Raw genomic sequence first — 10,699 nt, 5'->3', positions numbered from 1 at the left:
AAGAGGTGACACTCTGGCAACACGCTGCTGCCACCACTAACACGAGGTAAAGGAGGGCTTAAAGACAGCAGTGCCATGCCCAAGGGTCCTGAGAGCTGTCTTGTTAACACTCTACACAGTCAGGTCGAGAAAAGGGAATTTAATGAACAGCAACTCACAAAAGACCTTTATAGACCTTTTCTGAAAAGACCTTTTCCACATTTATCCATGCAGGGAACTGTAGGAGACAGAAAGAAGAGAGAGGGAAAAAAAAGATAATGGCACAAGGCAAAGACATCTCAGCACAGACCTGAAAGGCTACAGGAAAAGCCATCAACTTCAAAAGGACCTTAACATCTTATTTCTAATGAAATGGATAATTCTACCAGTCTGAACGCTCTGAGCTGAAGGGGCTCTCCCTGGAAAACCAGAGATGGACATTTCTGAGCTAGAGGAAGAGGCCATGCTTTTGTCAGCCTACAGTGATGGGGGCAAGGGAGAGACTGGGCAGTGACAAAAAACCAGCTAGTAAGGTCTGTCCCTGCAGAAGAAAGCCAAAACCACAATAAAGTAGAAAGACATGATATCCTTCTTTTTTTTTCTTTTTTTTTTTTTTTAATTTGCTTTGTTGTTGTTGTTAGTTTTTGTGTGCTGTTTTTTGGGGTTTTTTTTTGTTTGTTTGTTTGGGGGTTTTTTTTGGTTTTGTTTTTGTTTTTGTTTTTTTTTTTTTTTACTGGAAGACTCACCTTATGGCAATTATTTTGCTCTAAATACTCCAAGAAGCCTGGTGACTCACTGTTGGTACAGCCTCTAGGAAAGACACCTGCAGAGGGACTGGACTCTGTGGATAACACACCAGGGACCTCAGTATGAGGCATGGTTGACTCCCAGTTGCCACACAGCAGAAAAGCTGCCTGGCTGAAGCCTAGGAGCCTGCAAAAGGATAAAAAACACAGCTTAGACTGGATTCATCCTGATAACCATCATCCAAGGGCTGTTGCACATAGGCAGAATAACAATACAAGTAACAAAATGGAGATCAGAATCCATCCTGGGAGTGTTTTCATGGAAACCTAAGCTATGTTTGGACAGAAACTGAGGACCCATCACCTGTCTGTGGGTTGAATAATGGCCACTGCTCCCTGCTGGGACTTCTTCCCTTCTCCCCAGTCCATCACTAGATGGAGCTGCCTTTACCTCATTTCTCTCAGCCCCTACCTGTCTGCCCAATACTTTTATACAAGTATCTTGCCTAATTCTCATGTCTTAGGTGAGCTGTGCTTTCCTCTACAGCAATAGTGAGAAACAAGTACCTTCAGTTCTTATTCTGATATGTGTATCTTGAGTAGCTCAGATAAATTACCTTCTTTAATTAGCTGTTTCTCAAGTCCAGTTGTTATCCTGGAAAATAAAAATGTTCAGCACAGTGGTTGCTTGTCTGGAGCTCCTAGACACTGAGCAGAATTTGTGTTATGACAGCAAGCAGATGGAGAAAAAAGGCTAAACCATCTTTGTTAGAAAGAATAACTGTCCCTTCTGCTTTGGCAAAAGGAATATAAATGCTTCTTTGGAGTCATTTCCCCATCAGAAATGCTTACTTTCCTTGCATATTGCCTGGAGTCCTAATGAGGAAAGCGGCTACAAAACATCTTTGTGCACATGCACAGGGTGCCAACCTTGCAGGTGATTCTGCAGTGGGCACTGGGCTGGAGTTCTGCAGCCTGAGCTCTCAGCAGATGATTCAAGAACACACTACAACAATGTACCCCTGCTCTGCTCCAGAGAGAGAAGCACAAAAGGCCATCGTCCTTCAGATGCAGAGAGACAAAGGCAAGAAAAGGCTCCTGAAATGAAGCATGAAGAACAAAAGAGATAAGGCAGAGGGAAGAAAACACAGATTAAATCAGCAAACAAGTTTCAGGACACTAAAAGGATGTACCTGAACACTGAAGGTGAGGGTACAACTACTGCACCTGCATTCAGAACATGCATTTGGCTGTAACCACACACAGCTTTCATACATACAGGCAGAATCTAAGCAGCGTGGATATTTTCTCTTTTTACCACAGTCCTAGCATCCCAGCAACTGCACATTATGCCATGGCCTTTGTAGAGCTGAAGTCAGCACAGAGGCAACAAGAACTACAAAGGCAACACCAGTCCTATCCTCTCAGACATCTCTGGGTTCTCAGAAGCCCAGGTATGTTTATATTGCCAGCTTTGCTGCAGGAGCTCTGGAAGTTCATCCTCCCTTCTCTCTAGCTCCACCCTTTAGGAAAACTTTAGGAACTTAGTGTCTTTGGCACTCCTTACTATCCATTAAGTATGTCAAACTATTGCCAGGATCACGGAAGCAAGGAACTAGAGGGCATAAGCCAGGTTAAGTTGCTAAGAAGAAACAGAACTTTGTGCCCATTTGTCTTGCAGCTTCATCACTCACCTCTGACAACAACAGACTAAGTCTGTGGTCTGGTCTAAGGCCCAGCACATCTGGGTTTATAAAATCCCAGGTGAACAAAGTATAATATAATGCTAGCTTTCTTTCCCAAAGCCTGTATTGCAAAGTCCTGCCTCTCTACCCCCTTGGCAGAGGTGGAAGCAGACATGCTCTTACGCTTCTGGCACTCCATGGAATGCAACTCTGCTGCCAGGGAGAGGAGAACAGCTTGTGTCTATGGCAGCTCTCCCGAGGGACCTGGAAATCCACAGGGCCTGGTTTCCTCCATAACCCAGGATCAGTCATCTGCTGGCTACAGCACAATGCCATTTTCCTCAGCAGCAGAAGGAGACCCCTGGCAAAAGGCTGTCTGACTGAAGGCTACACGTGGCATTTAAGGTGTATTTGGCACAAGAATGAGAAATGGCTTTTCCTTCAGTTAGCACATCCCACAGCTTCAATCAGTCACTAAAGACTCTCTCTTGAAACACCATTTGTCCTGATACCTGCTGTGCAGACCTCAGCCCCCTGCAGTCACAGAAGTTTGGGAAGTCCCACAGGAAAGGCTAAAGCACACATTCCCTTGGAAGATTTGCATGACTGGGCTTCAGCTTCACATGACAAAGAGGGGGCAGGTCTTCTCATGCATCCTGCTTGACACCAGTCAGCTCCAGCCCAGAGAGGGTTTTTGGACTGGCCCTGACCCGACCAGGGCAGTCAGCCAGAGCCACAGCAGCACCACTAGGGTCTGTCAGAGAAAAAGGACAGCCAAGCATGTTGCCTGAGCCTGCTGTTATGAAAGCAACTAAACTCTCAGGCTCTGGCACAAAAGTGCTTTTCAGACTGCCCCTATGGCAGCAAGCCATACCTCCATCAGCAGCTGGCAGAGCTGAGCCCAGGGCAGGTACAAGGCAGTGTTAGAGATTTGACACCTTCCATCACTCACTGCAACACCCAGGCACTTGCCAGTACCCCCTTGTATCTCCAGACTTATTTTCAGCTTTCTTTCTTATGACAAAATCCAAGCACGTTCACAAGAGCAGTATTAAGACCCAGGTCTTCCCAGGGGGTGGGGAAGGCAAGTGAATTTCATAAAAACTAATCCAAGCTTACCTGTGAGCTGTAATCTGCACAGCTTGAGGCCAAGGACTGCTGTCCCACAAGCACACCACCCCTGCCTGCTGTACCTGTGTGTGCTGGGCACCTACAGCTGGCAGAGGCTCTGCTGAGGGACCATTTGTGACATTCCTGGATCGTGGCTGATGGCTCCCGCTGCTCCTTAAGGATTTAGAGCTTGGTGTCACCTCCCAGCATCCCGCAAGCAGACTCTGCAGAGCACCTTTCCATCTAGAAAGAAGCCAAAGGTACACACTTTGCTGTCACCTGGCCTGCACTGCAGCCTGCTCAAACACAGCACGCACCACTCTGAACACAAACTCACCTTGCCAAAGCCTGCCTTGGCCTCCCAAAACCACTGCTGCCTCAAACAACTTCCTGCTGGAAAGCAAGTGTGCTGGTTTTGGCTGGAATAAATTTCATTTTCTTCACAGTAGCTAGCATGGGGCAGTGCTTTAGATTTGTGCTGGAAGCAGTGCTGATAATGCAGGGATGTTTTCCTTCCTGCTGGGCACAGCTTGCACAGAGCCAAAGCCTCTTCTGCTCTCACCCCACACCAGCAGCGAGTGGGAGCTCAAGGAAGTGGGAGGGGACACAGCCAGGACAGGTGACCCCAAGTGACCCCAGGGATACCCCAGAGCAGACAGTGCCATGCCGGGCATATAAAACTGGTGGGAGGAGGAGCAAGGGGGAACATTCAGAGTGAAGGTGTTTGTCCTCCCGAGTCACCACTACATGTGACAGAGCCCTGCTCTCCTGGGGATGGCTGAACACCTGCCTGCCCATTGGGAGCAGGGAATGAATTCCTTTGTTTCCCTCTATGGCTTTTTCTTTCCCTGTTAAACTGTCTTTATCTCAACACAGGTATTTTTTTCACTTTTACCCTCCCAATTCTCTCCTCCATCCCATTGGTGTGGGAGTGAGCAAGTGGCTGTGTGGGGCTTGGCTGCCAGCTGGGATCAAACCATGGCAGCAAGTCACCTCCTTGCTGTATTATTTCAGTGTCTTTGCATGGTTGCTGGGGTAAAAAAACATCCTAAATTCAGCCATTGGCAAAGAAAGCAGGAAGTTTTCTTCCAACACTATTGCTTTTCCTCCTGGTACCTTGGAAATGAGAAGCCTCATGAAGGAGTCAAGGAAGACTCAACATCTGACAGCAGGTTTTACAGCAGATATTAAAAATACACTCCCAACTGTGACTCCTGTCCTTAGCTAATCAAAATAAAACTCTCCCAACAAAAAGGATGACTTACAGTGGGGTAGAAACACAATAGACTCAGAAAATAATTATGCTTCCCAATTCATCCCAGAAATGTAGGCAAATATTTAAAACTTCCTGTAAAAATAGGGTTCATGCTTATTTTACAGGGCAAACAGTGCTGGAAACAGGACTGTGAGGTTTACATTTTATACCTTCAACAATAGTGTCTGCACACATGCAGGGAACAAGGAAAGAACTGCCCCTAGCTCAAACATCCAGACCCACAGCACAGACATAATCAAAAAGGCTCGCTCTTTATTTTAAACATAAAAAGAAACATTTTACACAGAATTGTTAGAACTATTCAGTACCTGCATTCCAGAATTGTGCCCAAAACTTTATTTTATAACTTTGAAATTAAAACAAAAGAAAGAAAACATCTTGCCCTTCTGCTGTATGATGTTCAAGGTTGCCCTGGATCGAAATTCCAAGTGCCTGGAGGAATTTACCAGCTTAACCAGGAGACGTGGCAATGCAAACAGAGGAAGATCAATGTGAGCCCTTAGGATACTTTGACAATACCACAGGTTGCAGCAGGGAGGATATGGATGCTTGTACTGCACCACAGGCAGCTTACTCTTCTGATACTCTGCAGGTTTAATACACAACCAGATGCACACACACCTCCACTCACACAAACCCTGGTCACACACAAAATAATAATAACAATAATAATAAAAAACATGAAAAGTGACCTAGACTCTTTTTTTTCCCTTAGAGAGAAGATTCACACTCTATTTTTAAAAAAGGGGATAATACAAAATTGGCACAAGTAGAAGGAAACCTGGGGGCTAGGTCTAGCCCATCAGCTTCTAGCCTTCCAACTACAGCAAATACAGGGTGGGATGGGATGCAGCATTGCCTTCCCAGGGGCTGTCAGCAGTACAAGCTAGTGGCAAACTTCCTTCACTTGGAGTGACAAAGATGGTTTTTTATGGGCTGTGGAGGAAGGTCAGCATTAGATAAGGACATGGGGACCTTTCACTAGAGAAGAAGGGAGCCCTGACCAAAATAACCCTGAGTTTTTTTCCAGCAGGGAGGAAGTGTGCTATATTATGTGTTTGGGAAGAGCTGGCTCATCCGTTCCCTAATTATTGCCCTGCTCATCCATTCCCTAATTATTGCATTACGGTCATGATCCTCTCCCCCTAAAACTTTACCAAGGGCATAGATAGACAAGGAGTCAGTCTGCCAGGACAAAAAGTGACTGATGCTGTGCTTAGAACTTCACCACCACTTCCACCCCTCCCAAGATGCCCCAGTGCCACAAGCCTTCTGAGAAGAAAGCAGATGTTAATGCAGGAAAGAAGCTGCTAGAACAGCCAGCATCCAAACATCAGAATAGTGTTTCATAACATCCCAGGAAAAAGCAGGATTTCACTACAGTAGAGACAGGAGAGGAAGAAAAATTGTTGCTGTCAAAGTAGTATCTGAGAGAATCTTTTCCTGAACTCCCTTCCTTTGGAAAGCATTGCTACAGATTTCTGGGCTTTCACAGTGGAAGCTGGAGACTGCTTCTGCCCTGTTCTTTAGGAAGCTAAGTCTGCCTGCAACAGAGGCCTTTTCAGAGCTCTTCCAGAAAGAAAAACATCAGGCCAGAAAGAAAACTTGCTTTTGCTCCTTCAGGCCAAAGTCTTTCAGAGGTTCATAGGTCTGGGGGTCCCAGTTTTGGAATATTATATGAAATGTCTTAAATAAAAACTTGCAAGCCCCAACTCTGCGAATTAAGCCCATTTTGAGGATGTTTCATACTCATCTTTCAAAAATCCCTGGACACCTCTATGCAGAGAGATGAGACTGCATGCATGTTCACACTCAGGACACAGAGCAGCCTTCTGGAAAACCCCTTCACATCGCCCTCAGAACAAAGGTCACAATGCAAGGCAGAAAAAAACAATCCACGCTAAGACAAAAAACCTTCCTAGGCCAGATACCAGACCTGCAGCTCCCCTGGAATATGCAGTGGGATGAGCTATTAGAGAAGCAGATTGTCTAGGACATAACTAATGTCTAATCAGGCAACAGCACACCACAGCCACCACCTTCCACGGATGCTCTTTACCATCTTTTAAAAGCCATGGTAAGGATTGAGCCCTGGCCTCATCTCTGCATTTCTCATCCTTCTTGATGCAAACCAAACCACGGCTGCAACATCAGACTGTGGTAAAGTCCTACTTCCTTGATGATTTGTACACAATATCTTTATTCTGACCTTTATTGCTTAGAACACCAGCCATGCTGGGAAGACAGAACTGCCTGGCAAAGATGCTTCTCCCTCTCAGGAGCCAGGTCAGTGTATTTGGAAGACCAAAGCAGGAGTTCCATACTATAGCACCGAGGAATAGGTCTCAAGCCCATGGGGAAAGCCCCGCTGCAAGCCCATGCTCAAGACCAGGGCCCTTGGAACCTGAAGGATTCTTGCTGCCCTCTTGGGCTTGCTCTTATTCCTACTCTGAGCTGCACTGCAGCTACTGCAGATCTCAGATTCTGCTCACAGGTTTGAGGGTTACCAGTGAGTGACTGGCAGAAGCAGCACTGAAGTCTGGACTGTGCATTTGGTAACACATAGTTTACAAGTCTCTAAACATGATCACTTGGCCAACTGCAGATGAAGATCCATCTCTCATTATTTTCATCGGTCACACCATCACCTGGGGAGCAAGGTCTCCAACCTCCCTGATGAGGCCAGCAGAAGGCTGAGCCTTGTCCCTAGATACCACGTGCCCCCCTGCCACAAGCAGAACAGGGTCTCAGGCACGATGTGAGCAGCTGTAGTGGGGAGAAGAGAAGGTGGAAGGGTGTGGGAGAAGGTGGCCACAGGCAGTCATCCCTCAAATGCTTTTCTGAGAATTGACTCTTCAGGGTTGCCAAGTTAGTCTCTACTCACCACAGCTAAGAGATTTGAGCACTGAAGATAAAAGGTTTTTAAAAAGTGCTTCAAAGACCTCCATCAGGCAAGTTATGTGTCAGGATTAACTGCAATCTCTTGGAAAGCCAGGGAAGAGAAGGCATGCTAACAACCATAAAACAATTCTTTTCCAGAACAGCCTCATGATGGCTCCAGCACAGGAACCTTCCCCAGCCTTCAACCCAGCACAGAGCAGTCTCTGAGATACCAAGGTGGAAAGAGAAAGGGAACACGATGGTGTGAAAGGGACAGAGGGGAAAGGCAGATTGGTTAATACAGTGAAAGTCTAACACTTTTACCAGCCTCTTTCCCATTCACCATCCTGCCCACCTTGCTTTCCTACAGGGACATCTTTCCAAAACCACAAGGAGGAGGGAAAAAAATCCAATGAACAAATAAACAAAACATTGATGAATTTTGTCACAGGGCCCTGCTGAAAGAAGGCTCAACAGTTTGCACATTAGAAGGACATGATCCCTATGCAGAAAGTGCTGCTGGAAAAGGGGAACTCCCAAGTTGCTAAATACGGCCTGATTGTTCTCAGGACATGATGTGTAACGAGGAGAAGCTTGAGGTCCAGGCTGAAATCAGAGAGCAAACGCACTGTCTTGTCTGGGCCTGTGAGCAAGTGTCTCAACACAATCCAAGAGCCCCGTGAGTCTCTCCTGAAATGCAAGTGTGTCCAGCTCAGCGCTCAGTCCATCTCCATCGACATCAGCCGGCGACGCTCTCGTCTCGTTTCCTGCACTTCCTTCTTGCAGCACCAACGGGAGCTGCAGTAGCCAATAAGGCAGGACAGGAGTCCAATGCCAGTGGCCAGACCGATGCCAATCAACAGGGGGTACTTGAAAGCATTCAGAACTGAAAAAGGAAGGCAGAGTCATTAGATATCACTGAGAAATTCAGACATCCCCTTTATTTCTTCTTGCCTGAAAAAGGAGAAAATTCCACATTACTCAATCAGGGGCAGATTAATTATTTCAGAAAGAAATTACTCTAATTTTCCTTCTTGGTTTTCATCTTCCCAGGTTTGAAAAATTGGTCTTTTAGTCTCTCCCTTTCCTCTTCACCCTAATTCTTCCTCTAAAATGTCAAGGCCTTGAAGAGGCTGGAAGCACCAGAAGAACCTTGGAGTGAGATAGCAAAGTGGAGTTTATTTCAAGAGTCATCCTCTCACACATTTATCCAAACAAAATATTGGATAGTTTCCCCGTCAGAGTGTGGCTGCATTCTTTGTAATGCTTTTCCAAAAAGCAAGGAGTGGACTCCTTTGTGTTCTGAATTATTAGAATTACTATATATTTGCCCTATCTAATCAACCTTCAAAGCTGGTTCCTAAACAAAAAAAAAAAAAAGATTTTGAAGTACCTACTGCTCAGTTAAAAGGCAGTAAGTACTGAAAGGGGTTTGGAAAGTCCAATTGTAATAGTTATCAGCACAGTGGGGAGAACAAAAGCTTCTTCTTCATTTCAAGTTCATGGAACTTCCAAAAATGACCTCTCCTGGAAATATCAAGAAAGCAACTAGTTCAAAACCCCTCCTGTATTCATTTTACTCCTTAGTTGATTTCTGAATGCAGTATCTAGTGTGCGACTTCCTGCTCATGAAGTCTAGCAACACTTGCAACTCTGGGTGGAAAGGAGACAAGGCACAAAGTGCAGGGAGCAACATGTCTTGTCATTAGAGAGGGAGGAAGGAGTCAGAGCTCTGATTTGTCTCTTCTCAGCTTTGACACTAACCACAGTGTGACTAATTCACACACCCCATCTGCAAACCAAGGCTTCCCCTAGCAGGCAGCAGAAGGGTTAACACTTGGAGAGAATGCTCTGCCCTTGACTGAAAGATGCCTCAGCTATGGAAAACATCACCAGGAGGTGATCAGGAAAGAAAATGCTCCAATCTTATATCTATCAATTGTTTAGGCAGAACAGATTCTTCTACTCTGAAGAATCTTCAATGAGAAATTGCTAACCATAAAAAAAGATGACAAAATCTAATGAGATTACCAGAGGCACCTTTAAAAGCAGTTATGGCGAATGTTTGCCACAAAAAGACATAATAAGGTGTTAAAACCCAAACTGAGTAACACATGTTCCAGTCTCTCACCATCCATTTTCACAGACAGAAAGATGGGCTTGGCTTTGATGTCAGGCTCCCGCTGCCACACGCCCGTGGCAGACCGCACCCACGGGGTCACCACGCAGTAGTGGTTCCCAAAGTCGTGGTCCTCGCAGCCGTGCACGCGGAGCCGGAACTCCAGAGGGCTGATCCTCTCCAGGCTGAGCTCGCTGCTCCCGTTCCTCCTGCTCTGTGTCACAATGCCCCTGCGGTCCAGCGAGGCCAGCAAGATGGGCTCTCTGTCCAGGGCAAAGGAGCGCACGGCAAACCAGGAGACATCAAAGGACATATCATCTGTGTTTGGGGACAAAGAAGAATTCAGACGTGTTGGTGAGTCCTGAAAAGCATTCACAGTGCCATTTCTCAGCAGAAAGGTTAATCTGTAAGCAACACAATGGTCTGACAACAGAGGGGGAAATAAAAGAAGAAAACAGAAAGAAAAAGAGAGAGTCTCGTGAACATGTCCTTTCTAGGAAGATTCAAGCAGTGAACTGCAATGAAATGCACTGACAGGAAGAATGGAGTTATACGGAAAGGGTGACTTACCACAGGGATGACACAGAAGTGATTTCTTGCCTTTCTGTCTGCTATTCTGAAATTTGTATTTAACTCGAAGTTTTTACCAAGCAGGCTTAGTTTCATAAGAAGTTCTAGAGTTATGCTGCACCATTAGTGAATGGGAGTGGGAGTGCTAGACATTGGCTAGCAGAGAGTGATTTGCAGTCACTGCCTTCATGAGGGCCTACACAACCACAAGATCAGAAGGCTCTATCCTGAAGGCCCCTTCCTTAGAGTTTGCCTAAATTAACACATATTCTGCACAACACACAAAAGATTACCTGCAACACTACAAAACATTCAGGAGCAAAGCCTGACCATG

General features: G+C 45.8%; 1 protein-coding gene across 1 annotated transcript in view; it reads right to left on the bottom strand.

The window, feature by feature from the left end:
- Positions 1–5,028: 5,028 nt before the first annotated feature.
- Positions 5,029–10,699, bottom strand: part of PTGFRN (prostaglandin F2 receptor inhibitor) — a 65,916-nt gene continuing 60,245 nt past the window's right edge. The window contains exons 8-9 of the mRNA XM_041420966.1: positions 9,808–10,113; positions 5,029–8,562 (exon numbers count right to left, since the gene is read on the bottom strand). Coding sequence (XP_041276900.1) covers positions 8,396–8,562; positions 9,808–10,113 — 473 coding nt within the window. The 3' untranslated portion in view covers positions 5,029–8,395. The remainder of the gene's footprint in view (positions 8,563–9,807; positions 10,114–10,699) is intronic.

The sequence above is a fragment of the Onychostruthus taczanowskii genome, unplaced genomic scaffold (assembly GCF_017590055.1).
Source record: "Onychostruthus taczanowskii isolate IOZ18803 unplaced genomic scaffold, ASM1759005v1 scaffold67, whole genome shotgun sequence".
Lineage (NCBI taxonomy): Eukaryota > Metazoa > Chordata > Aves > Passeriformes > Passeridae > Onychostruthus > Onychostruthus taczanowskii.
This window is presented reverse-complemented; position numbering and strand designations above follow the sequence as displayed.